Source organism: Canis lupus, chromosome 3 (assembly GCF_003254725.2).
Source record: "Canis lupus dingo isolate Sandy chromosome 3, ASM325472v2, whole genome shotgun sequence".
Lineage (NCBI taxonomy): Eukaryota > Metazoa > Chordata > Mammalia > Carnivora > Canidae > Canis > Canis lupus.
The window spans coordinates 53,766,608-53,785,042 of NC_064245.1; the positions used below are offsets into that span (position 1 = coordinate 53,766,608).

General features: G+C 39.5%; 1 protein-coding gene and 1 non-coding gene across 2 annotated transcripts in view; both read right to left on the reverse strand.

Moving 5' to 3' along the window:
- Positions 1-18,435, reverse strand: part of IQGAP1 (IQ motif containing GTPase activating protein 1) — a 109,696-nt gene that overhangs the window by 35,870 nt on the left and 55,391 nt on the right. The window contains exons 10-15 of the mRNA XM_025436877.3: positions 14,815-14,978; positions 13,482-13,566; positions 12,621-12,784; positions 12,250-12,410; positions 10,877-11,001; positions 8,691-8,854 (exon numbers count right to left, since the gene is read on the reverse strand). Coding sequence (XP_025292662.1) covers positions 8,691-8,854; positions 10,877-11,001; positions 12,250-12,410; positions 12,621-12,784; positions 13,482-13,566; positions 14,815-14,978 — 863 coding nt within the window. The remainder of the gene's footprint in view (positions 1-8,690; positions 8,855-10,876; positions 11,002-12,249; positions 12,411-12,620; positions 12,785-13,481; positions 13,567-14,814; positions 14,979-18,435) is intronic.
- On the reverse strand, positions 661-767 carry LOC112654241 (U6 spliceosomal RNA). The gene has a single exon (XR_003132890.1). It is a non-coding gene; the product is annotated as a U6 spliceosomal RNA (small nuclear RNA).

An 18,435-nucleotide genomic window follows, 5' to 3' on the forward strand; every position in this document is an offset into this window, starting at 1 on the left:
CATCAACTATACAACATAAGCACTGAATAATCAGAATGGAGCAGAGTTCTATGGCTTGCTAGATTAGGTATATTAATCCTTTAGTTACTGCACAGTGAAAGTTCAGGGAAAGAGCAAAAATTGGGTGTGGTACACATGTGGCTGGGTTGGGACAGCAGCAGTGTACCAAACAAAAGTATTTCAATATTCCAATAACTGTTACAGTTGCACCAGTGCATATCAGCTTATTTTTAGCTACAAGCATACTAGTATAGTATGTCTGTGTATACGCATACTATAGGGTATGGGAGCAGAACAGAGATTCTGAACAGAGTCCATAATTACAATTATAAAATGGGTTCCTTGAGAATCCCTGATATCCATGTCTTGGCATTCAGCTATTACTACCCAATGAGTAGTAATCTACTTTTAGCAAGAATTCCAAAAACACTAAACTTAAATGAAGAGAGAAGTGACTATCAATGAAAGTAGAGTAAGGACCTCTGAAAATCCTCTCCTACCTAAAAGCAACCAAACCCTAGCAAAAATCATCAACTTTTCCAAAACTACAGCAATTAACCGAAGGCTTGCAGCAAGAAGAAAGTTTATCCAAGAAAAGCTGTTGAATCGCAGTAACAACTGTGAGCTTTGTGGCACTTTATTTATTTTTTTTCTTTTTTAAAAAATATGGAACGCTTCACGAATTTGCGTGTCATCCTTGCGCAGGGGCCATGCGAATCTTCTCTGTATCATTCCAATTTTAGTATATGTGCTGCCGAAGCGAGCACTTTGTGGCACTTTAAATGGCCCCACTCCTATGTCTCCCCTCACCACCCACAACCACACCCACCCACCCCCCCTATCCTCACACATGCTTCTCCTTCAGAGCCCCATCTATTCCCAGAGAACTATCATGAGCTGACTTATTAGGTAGATCCCTAGAAGGCCACAGCACGGCCTCTGAAGGCTATCTTCAGAGCTGACTTAGAACTTGCCCAGTGTGGGGGGGGCAGGGGAAAAAAAAAAAAAAAAGAACTTGCCCAGTGCAAATAGCCTTTTCTCCAGGGCAATTTACCAAAAACAATAGGAGGCACTTGTTTAATACCACAGATGTCTATAGTAGCAGATAAAAAATTAAGCAAATAATAGGTCAACTAAAAAGCTTAAAAAGAAAAAGTTTAAGAATGAGCTGTCCATGGAGAGCTTCAAAAGCCTCTGACATATTCCTGAGATGGGAATCCAGGAGGCCATAATCCACATGTGCACTGTGCACATGCTCAAAAAAGATCTGGCAAGACTGTAAGGGCTCACCTCTGGCTGACCTTGAGATTCTGGGCAAACATGAAACGAGGGCTAAGGCAAAACTGTAAACTGCCTGGCTGAGTGTTAACGGTGTGTCCCAACATGCACACTGCCACTCAGCAAAGGCCGGAGCTTTACTGCTTCTAAGCACTTAAAAATACTCGGCCTTGAGATGCCTGGGGGGCTCAGCTGGTTAAATGTCCAACTCTTTGTTTCTGCCCAGCTCATGATCTTGGGGTCATGGGATTAAGCCCTGTGCCGGGGTCCACACTCAGCCCAGAGTTTGCTTGTCCTCCCTCTCCGCTCCCACTCTCTAATTATTAATAAATAAAATCTTATAAAGAATAAATAGGGATGCCCAGGTGGTTCAGCGGTTGAGCATCTGCCTTCAGCCTTCAGCCAGGGCGTGATCCTGGGGTCCTGCGATCAAATCCCACATCGGGCTCCCTACATGGAGCCTGCTTCTCCCTCTGCCTTCCCCGCCCTTCTCTGTGTCTCTCATGAATAAATGAATAAAATATTAAAATAATAAATAAATAAATAAATAAATAAATAAATAAATAAATATACAATACTCTGCCTGACCATTAACTGACCTCTAGCTAATCAAGCAGAGGCTTTAGTGGCCACACAGGACCTAACAGAACTGAAAGTCACAAACAACAGTAACAAAGATAACCCTGAAAAGGGGGTAGACTCTGGCTTCCAGAGTTGCCCTATTATTAAAATGTCTACTTTTCAACAACAAATTATAAGACATGTGAAGAAATAAGAAAAAATGATTTGACCAAGTACACATCCATTCATGATAAAAACCCTCAACAATATAGGTTTAGAGGAAATACACCTCAATATAATAAAGGCCATATGTAAGACACCCTCAGCTAATATAATGCTCAATGGTGAAAAACTGAGAACTTTTCTCCTAAGGTCAGGAACAAGACAAAGAATGTCCACTCTCACCACTGTTATTCAATATAGTACTAGAAGTCCTAACCACAGCAACCAGACAAGAAATAAAAAGGCATGCAAATTGGTAAGGAAGAAGTAAAACTTTCATTATTGCAGATGACATGATATCATATACAGAAAACCATAAAGATTCCACCAAAATACTATTAGAACTGATAAATGAATTCAGCAATGTTGTAGAATACAAGATCAACATACAGAAATTTGTTGTATTTCTATAGTTAATAATGAAGCAGTAGAAAGAGAACTCAAGAAAACAATCCTATTTACAATTGCCCCCCAAATAATAAAAACCACAGGAATAAACTTAACCAAGGAGGTAAAAGACCTGAATTCTGAAAACTAAAAAACACTGATGAAAGAAATTGAAGATGACACAAACAAATGGAAAGACATTCCATGCTCATGGATTAGGAGAAAGAAATACTGTTAAAATATCCACACTACCCAAAGCAACCTATAGATTTAATGCAATCTCCATCAAAATGCCAAAAGCATTTTTTCACAAAACTAATACAATCCTAAAATCTGTATGGAACCACAAAACCTAGAATAGCCAAAGCAATTTTGAAAAAGAAAAACAAAACTAAAGATATCACAACCCCAGACTTCAAGTTATACTACAAAGCTACTGAAATCAAAAGAGCATGGTACTGGCACAGAAACAGACACATAGATCAATGGAACAAAACGGCCCAGAAATAAACTGGTGATTACACAATCTTCAACAAGAGAGAGAAGAATATGCAATGGAAAAAGTCTCTTCAACAAATGGTGTTGGGAAAATTGGTCAGCTACATGCAAAAGAATGAAACTGGACAGCTTTCTTACACCATGCACAAAAATAAACTCAAAATGGATTACAGACCTAAACGTGAGGCCTAAAAACACAAAATCTTAAAAGAGAGCCCAGGTAGTAATTTCTCTGATATTGATCATAGCAACATTTTTCTAGATATGTCTCCTGAGGCAAGGGAAACCAAAGTAAAAATAAACTATAAGGACTACATAAAAATAAAAAGCGTCAGCAAAGCAAAGGAAACAATCAACAAAACTAAAAGACATCCTACTGAATAGGAGAAAATATTTGCAGATGACATTTCTGATAAGGGATTAGTAACCAAAATATATCAAGAACTTGTACATTTCAATACCCAAAAACCAAATAATCCAATTAAAAATGGGCAGAAAACATGAAGAGACATTTCTCCAAAAACATGCAGATGGCTAACAGACACAAGAAAAGATGACAACATCACTAACCATCAGGGAAATGCAAATCAAAACCACAATGAGATATCAACTCTCACCTGTCCAAATGGCTAAAAATCAAAACCACAAGAAACAAGTGTTGGCAAGGATGTGAAGAAAAAGGAACCCTGATGCACTGTTGATGGGAATGCAAACTGGTACAGCTACTGCAGAACACTGTATATAGGTCCCTCAAAATATTAAAAATAACTCCTTTTCTCCCCCATCATGGTATGTGCAGTTGACCATTCCTCGCCATGTCTTCCCACAAGAGTTTCAGGATCAAGCGACTCCTGGCCAAGCAGCAAAAGAATTGTTACATTACCCAGTGGATATGCATGAAAATTGGTAATAAAAGCAGGCACAACTCCAAGAGACTGGAAAAGAACCACGCTGGGTCTATAAGGGATCGCACATGAGATGGCACACATATTTATGCTGCCTGAAGGTCACATGTTTGTATCCTATCACTCTGTGACCATCACTACTACCTGAACAATAGACGTGTTTTATTGGGAAAATGGTTCCTGTTACTATGCTTCTGCATGAGTAGGTTGATTCAGTAACAAATATGTGAGATCATTTGTTTGAAGGGGGAAAATTTTATTTTATTATTATTTTTTAAAGATTTATTTAATTTATTTATGATAGACATAGAGAGAGCGAGAGAGCGAGAGAGAGAGAGAGAAAGAGAGAGAGGCAGAGACACAGGAGGAGGGAGAAGCAAGTTCCATGCCGGGAGCCCGACACAGGACTCGATCCCAGGACTCCAGGATCACGCCCTGGGCCAAAGGGCAGGTGCTAAACCGCTGAGCCACCCAGGGATCCCCTGAAGGAGGAAAATTTTAAAATAGAACTACCATATGATCCAGTAATTTCATATTAGGAATATACCCAAAGAATACAAAATACTAATTTGAAAAGATATATGCACCTTTATGTTTATTGCAGCATTATTTATAATAGCCAAATTATGGAAGCAGCCCAAGTGTCCATTAACAGATGAATGGATAAGGAAGATATGGTGTATATATACATAATGAAATACTATTCAGCCATATAAAAGAATGAAATCTTGCCATTTGCAACAATATGGATGAAGCTAGAGAGCATAATGCTAAGCAAAATAAGCTAGTCAGAGACATATATCATATGATTTCACTCATATGTCGAATTTAAGAAACAAAGCAAATGAGTAAAGGGAAAAAGAGACACAAACCAAAAAACACACTCTTAATTATGGAGAACAAACTGATGGTTACTAGAAGGGAGGTGACTATGGGATGGGGAAAATAGGTAACGGGAATTAAAGATCACTTATCATGATGAGGACTAATGTACAAAATTGTTGAATCACTACCTTGTACACCTGAAACTAATGTAGCACTCTGTTAAATTATACTGGAATTAAAATTTTTAAAGGAATAAAAAAGAAAAAAAGAAAATTCTATAAAACTATCAAAATAGGAAAAAAAAAGGAAACAAGAAAGCATGATTCAAATAGGAAAAAAAGGAAACAAAGACAAAATAGCTATTTTAAATATGTTCAAAGAATTCAAGAAAACTATGTCTGAAGAACTTAAAAGTATAAGGAGGATACTTGACCTGAGAATATCAAGAGACAAATTATTTTTTTTAAAAAGAGCCAAATGAAATTCTGGACTTGAAAAGTATAATAACTGAAATGAAAAATTCACTAGAGGGACACAGCAGATTTAAGCATGCAAAAGAAAAGAACCAGCAAACTTGAAGATAGTTCAATTTAAATTATACAGTCTGAGGCACAATATCCAGTATGAAGGGGATCCCTGGGTGGTTCAGCGGTTTAGCGCCTGCCCTCAGCCCAGGGCATGGTCCTGAAGTCCTGGGATCGAGTCCCACATCGGGCTCCCTGCATGGAGCCTGGTTCACCCTCTGCCTAGGTCTCTGCCTCTCTCTCTCTCTCTCTCTCTCTCTCTGTGTGTCTCTCATGAATAAATAAATAAAATCTTAAAAAAAAAAAATCCAGTATGAAGAAAGAATGAGGAAAAATGAACCAAGCCTCAGAAACCTGTGGGCACCATTAATAATACCAATATAGGCATAATGGAATTCCCAGAAGGCAACAAGAAAGGGAGGAGGAATAAAGAATACTTGAAGAAAATCTGAATAAACTTATAACAAATAAAGACATGGAATTAATAATCAAACATGCATTCTGCAAAAAACAAAAGAAAACCCAAAAAACAGGACCATATGGCTTCACTGGTGACTTCTAGCAAATGTTTAAAGACGAATCGACATGAGTCCTTTAGAAACTCTTCTTAAACCTAGAAGAGGAAGTAACACTTCCCGGTTCATTCTGTGAGACCAGTATTACCCTGATACCAAAACTAGACACAAAGATATCACAAGAAAACTACAGACCAAACTTAAATTAAGATCTTTCACTTGTTAAATTTAGAACTCCGATGATTATTTTTAAAACCACTCCCAAAATGGCTCAGAGAAACTAGGCTGAGGCCTAAAAAAGCCAATTCTACCAAATATGCAGTCTAAGCTGACGAGCCTGGCAATATTAAGCACATTTTCCTCTAACTCCCCCCTTTCTCCTCCTTTGATGAACTCTGAAAGTTATTCCCCAGCAAAAGGAAATGCTTCAAACTCTAGTCACATCCTCTAAAACTTTAACTGCCATGACCCAAACAAAAGGAGCAGTCAGGCTTACAGCATGAGTGAGAACAGGTATAAGTTATATCCTCCAACGACTTCCCTTTTTTAGAGTTTTCCTTTTTTAGGGAACCAGACCTAGCTTATTCTCCCAAACCCCACTCCCCTCTCAGTCAGATATAAGATTCTTTCTGGACTTATATGGTAGCAAAAACAAATGCCAACACAACTGGCTTTTCAAAAACCTACTGCAGCCAGGCCCCAGGCTAGAGATTCTGAATCAGCAGGAATACAGTTAAAGCTTAGGAATCTGTATTTTAAAAATAACTTTTCAAATGTTGTAAAAAATCGGCCAACTTTGGGAAGCTCTTGATGCAAATGATCCAAAATTAATATCAAAGACAAAGAATTCCATTTACAACTTCCATACAGCCAACTGCTTCTCACCCAATTAAATGAAATCAGTTATCGCCTGTTCTCAGTTTCCTAACTACACAAAAGGAGTTGTGTATCAGATCCCTGACATTCAGCACAATCATGTGCCTCTTAAATGAAACCTGGTACTTGTTATATTTATATGATTAGGACATGGTAATGCCAACTACTTTCCTGACAATGGAATCAAAGGGAACTTATCAATATTATAGTATTACCCACAACTCTTCTATCCCAACCCAAACTTAAAGAGCCTGCAAAGGTGTGAGTGTACAAAAGCTCCAATAACACAAAAAACCGGGTGTTTTTCTACCACCTATGGCTTCCCAGAAAGAATCTGATCCCCTAAGTTAAGAACTTCTTTTAGGGGGCATTTGGTTGGCCCTGTCAGTAGAGTGACTCTTAATCTCAGGGTTGTGAGCTAAAGCCCCACAATGGATGTAGAGATTACTTAAAAATAAAATTTAAAAAAAATTTTTTCTTTTAGTTCTTCTGCTTGCTACCAGAACCTTACTGTAGGGACCCTCTAAGTGAGAAAAGGTATTGTCCTTCCAACAACTAATTGGTATTAGTTAGGAAGAACCTAAAAGAAGATCAGTCACAATTAGAAAAGCAGAATTAATTATGCCTTAATCATGTAAACTAATATCTGAGGGCCTACTACAAAAAAGCAACTTCCTACTCAGCAATATGGAAAAAAAAAAAGAAGGTATAAATCTTGTCCATTTCCTCAACAAACTAGCTGAGAGGTAAACTTTTTAAAAGATATGTTTGTGTTACAATCACCTACAAAAATTTCTATGTTCTTGGGACGCCTGGGTGGCTCAGCAGTTGAGCGTCTGCCTTCAGCTCAGGGCGTGATCCAGGATCGAGTCCCACATCAGGATCCCTGCAAGGAGCCTGCTTCTCCCTCTGCCTATGTCTCTGCCTCTCTCTCTCTCTGTCTCTCATGAATAAATATATAAAATCTTAAAAAAATAAATAAAAATAAAAAAGGCATTATCTACTAAAGCTTAACACATGTGCTTCCCTATGACCCATAAATTCTACTTCTAAATGTACACCCAGTAGAAATGATATATTTGCCAAGAGACGTATACTAAAATATTCATAGAAGTACAACTTGCAATAGCCAAAAAGTAGGAAACAAACCAAACTTTACCACAGACAGAATATATAACCACAGAGTAGAATAGTATACAAGAAAGAATAAATATTGCTTCTTGCAATCACACAAATGAATTTTACTAACATTATATTGGGCAAAAGAAGCCAGATACAAGAATACATACTGTATGTATTTATATACAGTTCAAATACAATTCAAAAACAGGCCAAAAAAAAAAAAATTCAACCGTGGTGTTAAAAATCAGAATAGTGATTACCAGCAGGTGAGGGAGTAAGGATGGATGAGGGCAGAAGGGATGGGGCAGTTAAGCTTTTCATAATCTGAGCACTGGGACACCTGGATGGCTCAGTGGTTGAACATCTGCCTTTGGTTCAGGGCGTAACCCCAGAGTCCCAAGATCAAGTCTCCCATCGGGCTTCCTGCATGGAGCCTGCTTTGCCCTCTGCCTATGTCTCTGCCTCTCTCTCTCTGTGTGTCTCTCATGAATAAATAAATAAAATCTTTAAAAAAAAAATAATCTGAGCACCAATTACACAGGTATATTTATACAACTGTATACTTACATGACATTCATTCTTTGGACCTTATACTTCAACACAATTTTATTTAAAGAGACACAAGAAAGGGACACCTGGGTGACTCAGTTTAGTGTATGACTCTTGATTTTGGCTCAGGTCATCTCAGGATTATGAGATCGAGCCCCTAGTGGGGCTCCATGCTGGGTGTTAAACCAGCTTAAAATTCTCTCTCTCCCTCTGCCCCTCACCCCTCCTCCCTCTCTTAAAAAAAAAGAGATTTGTCTGTAATAATAACAACAGAAAACCACAAAACAACCCCAAATGTGTACTGTGACATCTCATATCCCTCCAAGGCTGTGAATTCAAAGGTGCCTAGAAAACATCCCTACCTCTATCTTAGTTTTAGGAGGGATGAAGTTCTTTGCACAGAAAGGAACAATTTCACTGCCACTCACCTGGGCTTTCTCTCTCTTTGCTCTGATCAGTGTGTCTTGGTAATGCTGGGCCACTTCTGTAAGGACTCCCTCAAGTTTGGCTGCAGGAATCTGCAGAGCCTGTAGAGTCTTTTGGGCATCACCTTCATCCAGGGCTTCATTAATTAAACCAATGGCTAAAATCCCTAAATATGAAGGGACAAAAGGTTACTTTTTAAATTAGGAAATTATATAAATAAATCTTTAAACATGCTAAGGAATCATAAATCCACCCAAGCATTACCATGATTCAAATTATAATTTGCCACCTATAATATTAAGCAGCGTTTAAATTTTTTTTTAACTTTAGTGTTTGTTTCATTTAAAATAAACACCCTAGTATACATATTTCCATTGAAACCTCAAGTATTTGGTTTTATTTTTAATTGTCCTAATGGAAAAATAAAGAGAATTTTGATGAAACTGGTTTTAATAGTATAGCTTTCAAGTACATCACAATGTGTAATCAAAACCACTTTTTAGGGATCCCTGGGTGGCGCAGCAGTTTGGCGCCTGCCTTTGGCCCAGGGCGCGATCCTAGAGACCCGGGATCGAATCCCACATCGGGCTCCCGGTGCATGGAGCCTGCTTCTCCCTCTGCCTGTGTCTCTGCCTCTCTCTCTCTCTCTCTGTGATTATCATAAATAAATAAAATCTTTAAATAAAAAAAACTCTTTTTATTCACAAAAAAGAGTTTAAGGGATCATAAAAAGTCACCTGATTAAACTTTTTTTTTTAATTTTTTTTTTTTTTTTTTTTTATTTAATTTATGATAGTCACAGAGAGAGAGAGAGGCAGAGACACAGGCAGAGGGAGAAGCAGGCTCCATGCACCGGGAGCCCGATGTGGGATTCGATCCCGGGTCTCCAGGATCGCGCCCTGGGCCAAAGGCAGGCGCCAAACCGCTGCGCCACCCAGGGATCCCTGATTAAACATTTTTATATAAGAAAAGATTAGGCTTAGAAATTTCTTCTTCGAGATCCCACTTCAAACAACTGGACAACAGCAGATCCAACCCCAGGGCTCCCCACCCTGAGGCAAGGCTCTTCTTGCTAAATCAATGGATATTTCTCACAGGAAATACAAACTAAAACTAGAAATGTCACTCCCCAAGTATCCCAGGCAGCTGTGCTATTTTTGTAAAGACTGTGGTATAATAAAGATGTGGCTAACTTTTGACCCCAGTTCTTGGGAAGGAGCCTCTAACCCCCATTAGAATTTCCTAAATAATTTGATTATCTGTTTATTATCCGATTATTCAGGCATGGCTTCTAGGACCACACCTGAATATATGCCACCCAGATGGGCCCCTGGGTAGTCTCAGGATGGGGTCTGATCATGCTGGAAAGACCAAGCATATGATCAGAATTCTGGGGGTTTGAGCAACATGATATTGTGATATCAGCCAACCCTACCTATCTCCAGGGAGAAGAGGTAGATAGGAAACGGAGTTCAATTACATGGCCAACAATCAATTCCTCACAGGTAATGAAGCCTCTTTAAAATCTCTGGTGACCCAAATCTCAGGAGAGCTGGTTGGGGTACACATCCTGAGGACACATAAGCTTGGTCTTTGGGACCTCACTATATTTGGGATCACCCTCTAGGTCTTCTCTTTTGGCCAGTCCTGATTTGTATCCTTTCTAATAAAACTATATTCTTCATAAATATAGCATTTCCTGAGTTCTTTAAGTCACTCTAGCAAATTATTGAATCTGAGGGGAGTGTTGAAGGAAATTCTGAATTTATAGCCAATTGTTCAGAAGTGTAGTGACCTGGGAACTCCTTAAAGCTTGTGGTTAGTGTCTCCAATGAGAGGAGTCTTATGGGAGGAGTCTTATGGAAGACTGAGCACTATACCCATGCAAGATGACCTAAATCCAGGTGGTGTTATAACTACTTGTTATAAAACATTTAAAAATAACAGATCGTGTTCAAGTTATCTCCTGAAAATGTTAGTCCTTATTACATACATATCTAATTGTAGCAGTTGCCTGATGTTTCAAAAACAATATCCAACCTCAGCTTTTTGTGACACACACACACACACACACACACACACAAATTTTCAAGAATCTTTCTGGGAGTAATGTTTAGAGCCAGTTTATGGAATCACAGTACCTTTAACAGTTTCACTATCTGAGGGGATGGTTAAGTAGATTACTCACTCTCATGTTCCTCCTGCACCACCAGATTTACATGGTCCACACAAGCTTGGATGTCATTCCATGTAATAAATTCATTATTTTCTGCATGTGCCTGAGTTTTCAGTTTCATCAGTTCATCAAGATACCTACCCCATTCCCCCAACAAAGAAGATAATGAAATACAATAAAATCTTTAAAAAAAAAATCATTAAGCAAATCTTACTGAAAAGTATTGATTTTTTTTTTTTGTCTTTTTCTTTTTTGTTGTTTTCAAACAGCATTAATTATTTTATTATTACCTCCAATTTTTCTGGAATATAAATGCAATTGAAATTCAGTCATTCATTCATGCAAAGTATTGATTTAGACAAGGATTATCAACTTGGGTTAAAAATATTAGGTATGGGGATCCCTGGGTGGCGCAGCGGTTTAGCGCCTGCCTTTGGCCCAGGGCATGATCCTGGAGACCCGGGATCGAATCCCACGTCGGGCTCCCAGTACATGGAGCCTGCTTCTCCCTCTGCCTATGTCTCTGCCTCTCTCTCTCTCTCTCTCTCTCTCTGTGTGACTATCATAAATAAAAAAAAATTTTTTTTTTTAGATATTATGTATGGGTAATGGGGAACTGGACACTTTGATGGTACAAAGGTGCAAAAAAAGTTTATGCTAAGGGAAAAACATAAATACACATAAGAGGGATAAGCTTTCTCCCGGATTCAAGAATCAATCTTAGTATCTTTAATGGTGACACAAGTCAATTTCATATGCCTCTAGTTATGAGAAAATATGAAATACACAACACCAAAAATGCTGACTTGATCTTGACAAGCCTTTACACCTAATTTCTAATTTACAAAAATAAGCCAAATCTCAGGAAGCAACCAGAACCAGAAGATGGAACATTTTAGAACAACTGGTCCTATCTCTTTAACAAGTCAATATCATGAAGAAAGGAACAATGCTAGATTAAGAGATACCTAAAGGGTACAATAGCCAGGTGTAACACATAGTCCTGCACTGGACCCTGGTTTGAAGAAATCAGGTGAAAAGGACAGTTTCGAAACTAGTGAAGAAGTATGAAAATGGACTAGGGTCTGCACATATTAAAGAAGAACTATTGATTTTGCCAGGGTTTGTACTATGAGATTGTACTATTTTGGCTACCTAATAAATATCCTCACTGTTTTAGATAAGCATACTTACATATTGAGGGGTGGAATGTCATGATATATGTAATTTATTATAAATCCTCCAGCATAATAAAGAATAAAATGAATCAGAATAGGGGGGAAAAAAGCATCATACTAAAGTCACAATGCCTGAAAACAGGAGTGTGGACACCCAACAGAGTAAAAGCTGTCCAATGGATTCCATCTACCACTCTGGGGACCCACCTCTGACAGTTTTCTTCTTCGATATTGGTAAGGCCTGTCACAGAACTGCTCAACTGTTTCCACACTGTGTTCATGTCCCCTGACTCCAGTGCCCTGTTGATTAGGGCCACAGATGACAACATCTCCACGGCAACAGATAGCTCAGGATGGGTGAGGCTATGCTGCACAGAAAGGAGAGGAAAAAAAAGATGAGGACATTCCGGGATACCAAGTGAGGTCAGGACTTCAGTTAAGCCATAAGAAGTCTAAGTTTCTGTTTTTTTGTTTGTTTGTTTTTTTAAAAAAGGCTCTGCCAAGCACACCAAGAAATAGGTGTTGAGTTCACTTCTGCCCCATTTTGGTCACAAACAGGAGAGGTTCAGCTGACTTACTTCAGGACTCTGTTGCTGCAGGGTAGCCAGCTCTTTCTGATAAAGATCAGCAGCAAAGGGATACACCTGGGGCAGCTGGGCCTCAGGATTCATGAGCTCCAGAACAGTCTTCTCAGCAACACCCTTCTGGATAGCAGCATTGATTGCCGCCACAGCTGCCAACCCTGCACAGAACACAGGTCAGAAATGCAGCTGGCTTGGGAAGCCCTGAGAGGAAAGAGATTCAGTTTTCACAGAAGAAAGTTCTATTCTGCAGATAAACTATAAGCCATGATGTTTGAAGTGGAACTTTCATCTTTAAAAAAAACAGCCTCCCTCTTTGTATGAAGATGAACTGCAGGCTATGCCAACTATATCCCAATAAAGCTATTTTCCACTCCAATTCATCCTGCGACTCTTTCTAAAGCATCTCTCCCATCCCATGTAGCCTGGCGAATCAAGTACCAGCTTCTTAAGCTGCCACAATCTTTCCAAGGGTTTATCTTACACAGCTCAACCCCGAATATCTACAAATATTGTATTCTAACCGCTGTTGCTTCAAAACATCTTTGACCTTTGGCACCTCTGCTCACACCTCCTTTCCTCCCTGCTCAGGTTAGGAACATCCTTCTCTCTCTGCCACCACCCAGATCTTACCAATCAAGCCCTAAGACTCTGCTCCAATGACCAAGTGCTTGCTAGCCAGAGTAAGCCCACACTGACTCCAGTTCTACTCTAAAACTAGGGTAGGGCACCTCTAGTGGCACCTGCTGGTCGATTGTGGCTAGCAGGCTTGGGGTGGGGGTGAGAAGTGACAGGATCTGACCTCAGATGCCCTAGCGACATTAACCCCACACAGTATCTCAGGGAGAGGACTCTTACTTCTTTGATACTGTTGGGCAGTAATGTTTGCAGCATCCACTCCAGACTGGAGCTCCTCCTTCTGCAGGGGATCAGCCTGACCACCCTGAGAAAAGCAAAGAACATTTATGTAAAGATTCTCATGGCTATGCCTCCAGGCCTTACAGTTGTATCTCAATAGCAGTCACAGGGACAAAGTTCGGCCCTAAGTGGATGTGTCAGGCTGCATCAGAGAAAGTGGTAGTCCTAGTGGGAACCAATGCCCTCACCAAATCTGGGGTAGAGGACTTTCCAGATACTAGCACATAAAAAAAAAAGTTTGTAAGAAGCATCAAAATACTGACGTAAGGGCAGCCCCGGTGGCGCAGCGGTTTAGCGCCGCCTGCAGCCCGGGGTGTGAGCCTGGAGACCCGGGATCGAGTCCCACGTCGGGCTCCCTGCATGGAGCCTGCTTCTCCCTCTGCCTGTGTCTCTGCCTCTCTCTCTAGCTGTGTGAATAAATATGAATAAATAAAAAAAATATAAAAAAAATAAAAAAATAAAAAAAATAAAAAATATGAATAAATAAATAAAATCTTAAAAAAAAATACTGACATAAGATGTTTACAGCCTCATTAGCACATTAATACTGTTTGCTTTGGCCATAGATACTGGGAATCTGCAAAATGTGCACTTGATGGGCCTTGTTCAGACAAAAAAGAAAGCCATTTGTGTTTGTTCTACCAGCCCCACTAAGTACAATTACACAGTCTGCTCTTACTGCACATTAGTTAAGTACTTTCCCAGTGCTGGCCAGAGGAAACTAGTGATGTGTGTTTTTATGTAGGAAATTCCTGAAGTAAGAATGTAGGAGAGATTCAGGTTTTCCCCCAGGGCTTTTCATTGGAGGGTTAAAAAGGATGCTTCAAGTGAAGGGGTAGTCAGGTTTGGAGGGCAGGTAGTATTTATGTTTAAGAGGGTTTACAGGGACGTCTGGGTGGCTCAGTGGTTGAGTGTCTGCCTTTGGCTCAGGCGTGATCCCGGGGCCCTGGGATCAGGGCCCTGAGATCGAGTCCCGCCTGCATCAGGCTCCCTGCAGGAAGCCTGCTTCTCCCTCTGCTTGTGTCTCTCATGAATAAATAAAATCTTAAAAAAAAAAGGTTTACAGCTATAAAAGCAAACAAGAGCTAAAGACAATCTGTATTTTACCTGAGGATATTATAAAAACCTACATTAAGATGCAGAAAGTTATGCTAAAAACTATAGGTTATACTGTAACTATAGGGAAAAGAGATCCCACAAATATGTTTCAGCAAGAACACAAGATTCAAACAGCTGTATGTGAATGCCTGCCAGCCTGACCCACGATCCTCACCTGTCTCTTGTGCTGTCTGTCACTCAGGAGCTGCTTGAGGTACCAGTCCCCGTTTTGCTGCTGCAGCCCTCGAAGGCCCAGGGCTGGTGACTGCAGTGCCCGGAACAAGGCAGGTGCCACACCCTGCTCCAAAGCCAGGTCCACATTTGCTAATGCAGAAGACGCTGAGGAGGGGGAAAGGCCGCAGCTTATGAAGACGTTTTGTGAACATCACAGCTTACATCACTTTCCTTCCCCTAAACCAACCTCAATTTCAGAAGAGCGAAATATAGCTCAGATGGCCTTTGTTCTGGAATATCCCAGAAGCACAAGATCTTGGAATTGGAAGAGAACCTTAAACTGCTCAAGTTCAGGGGTCCCCAACTGGACTGTTTGTCAGTTAACAGATTCCTGGAGCATGCCTCAGACCTACTGAAAAGCTTTCAGATACAGACACCTTAGCACTATGGGGCTAGCAATATGAGGCACCAGTCAAAACCAACACATGTCTAAATTCCCTCTAAATGCCAAGCTGTTGTCTAGATAAAACTACTGAACAGGAGAAGGTTTCTCCCACAGCAATCTGTGAAAGTTTTCACCCTGGTGTTGACGCCTGGATACATCAATCCCTCTTTCCCTCAGTCTACCCCAGATTAAGGAACTTTCATTCCTTCTTAACAGCATCAGTCTGAATCCCTTCATTATCCAGCTGTCTCCTGAACACACTCTACTAGGACAGTGAGTGCCCAGATAGCGAGGGTGGTCTGAGCGCAGGGATTGGTAGAGGCGATTAATACCCTCAATCCTCTCTACCTCTAGTCACTTGAAGTCACACAAGGTCTTTAACATCTGGCAATGAAAACCTAGATGCTCCTTCATCTGAAAGTAATAAAGACACCTTCTTCACAGTGTTGTTAAGATTAAACAAAATTACGTATGTGAAAGCACTTTTTATGTTGTAAAATAAATAAGGAATTAGGCTGGCAGTCAGAATAAGGTATTTTCTGACTTCAAAAATAATAGCCACTGGGAAGCGATCCTTACCGTATGATTTTGTTTCCCTATTTTTAGAAAACAAGAATTCTCCCTCCATGCTCCATTCAGGGATGAACATCTGATTTTTATCACCAAAGTAGCAAAACAAATCAATAACAACATACCAAAAATCAAAGTATTTGGGGTATAGCAGCACTTAAAATTTTTAAATGTTTTAATGTTTTCATTAGTAAAAAAAAAAAAAAAATGAATACAAGGTGTTAAAGGAAAAATTTTAAATCTCTATGGATTTGTAGACTCAGTGTAGACTCCTAAGAGACTACTCACTCCTTCCCAACGATTATACCTGCAATTCTGCTAACTCATCACCACACCAAGGTGATGGCTACTCCTCCATGTGATCCTTAGCCAACTAACTATCCATTCCTTCAACAGCATTTACTGAGCACCTGCTTTGTGCTGCAAATACAGCTATGAACAAAACAAATGATCTCTGTCTTGGTGAAGATTTTATAGGAGTGGGGACAGAAAATACAATCAACACAGGTTAACAACCAGGCTTTCTCTAGGTATGTGATGCAGAATCTCAGATTATCTATCTACAAAAGCATCTAGTCAATTATGCTTTTACTTTAAAGCATACTTACTACATAAATATGTAAATATTTAAAAAAACATTTACTAACATTCACACTATAAAGATGATAAAGGTTAGAACACTATTTAAATACTTTCTTCCATTAGGCTTTAATTAATTTTCCTTGTTCTACTAAGAAAGTAAATAAAAACTTTTTCTCATTTTGAACTATTTGACCTGCAGCTTTCTCCTGGGGCAGTGGCTTCAATGCCGGTTCTCAAGCCCTCACAGAAAGAATCTTATCTATAATTATGTTAAGATAATTCCTGGGACCTAAAGCTCTTGTATCTTGCTAGCACACAACTTTCTCTTGCCTAGACTTGCTCTACGATTAGGAAACAATTGTTCCTCTTTGGGGAATCCTGCCTTATCCTCACCTTATCTATCCAGTGAAGGTTCTTACACAAACCTCCAAGCTGTCATCACTCCTTTCTTTTTCTGTGACTGTACTTCATATGTCTTTGATACCTTCTAAGTAAGTTGCCCTAAAATTACTCACTTGCATGTCTATCTTCCCTACTATGTTGAAAGCTATTTGAGGGAATTTTGAGGGAATTTTTTTTAAAGATGTATTTATTTATCTGAGAGAAAGAGAGAGAGAGAGAGAGAGAGAGAGTGGAGGGGGAAGGGCAGAGGGAGAAGGAGAGAAAGAATCCCAAGCACGACACAGGTTTTGATCTCACTGCCCGAGTTCATAACCTGAGCTGAAATCAAGAGTGGGACATTTAACCAAGTGAGCACCCAGGGGCCCCTAAATGGAACACTTCAAAAATGTACAGCTACAGCTCTTTCCCCCACAGGTTTATAATGGACTCTCAGACTTTGCCAGGTAAAGCTACAACGGTTACAGAATCCTAAAGAACATAGCAGAAAAAAAACACCCTTATTGAAACAAAGAGTGTATTATGCACTGTTATACAGCAGGAGACATGTGGGACTTTCTTCTCACATAGACAAGTATAAAAGACTGGTTTATATTTGTTGGCTTAAGTATTCATACAGATACAGTATAACACAGTCACCCATATGTGAATGGTACTATTACTCCGTTCAGAAAACAGTAGCTTAAATGAACCAGAATGGAACAGAATACAAAGACTCCTGGTCAGGCTTTAGAGCTCCTGATCATACAGAGTTGGCAAAATCTTGTAAAGTCTCAGTAGTTATTCAGAGCATTGGTTCAAGGGAGAAATTAGGGCCTCCCAATGAACAGAGAGGATATGGATTACTATTACTATTGTTATTATTATCTTGAGCAAAACAAGGTCAAGCCTGGTTGAAATCAAATAAGCTTTTTAGTTCTTTGGTGAGTCTAACCATTACACTAAGAATTACAGAGGTTTCAAAAGAAGCAGAACTCATAAATAATCTGTACTCAAAGAATTTATAGAGATGTCAGAAACAAAGGCAAGCCATATAAGACAATATATATATATAATTGAGTATCAAATTGTGTAGTTGGTCTTTAAGTGCCATGGGAGAACTGGAATGGGCACAGGTGAGAACTGAGCTGGACCAGTGATGGGTATAATTTGGATCAGGTAAGAGATAAGGCATGAGGGCATTATAGTGAGAATACATGATTAGCAAAAGCTATAATAACGCTAATGTTTACTGAGTACTCACTAAATACCAGGCATTTTGCATGCATTATTTCACCATCTGTAGAACAAGTCTGTGCCACAGGCATCCCAAGTCAATAGCTATTAGTAAGAGGCCAAGAGACCAAGGCCCAGGTCTGAGCCACTCCACAGCGGGACTCTTCCATGAGTCATGAAATGAACAGAGTGAATATGGGAGACAATTAGGCAAATGAGTTTGTACAGAGAATTGTATGCATAAAATACCATATAAAAAACTCCACTAGGCTAGGGGTCTGCCTTTTGTCCATCAAGTTATAAGGAACCAATGCAAGTTCTTTAGTGAAAGAGTGACAAAATGAAAATGACATTTTCAAGATATGAATTCCTCAAAAGTACGTAACATATATACACAAAAATCAGTATGAA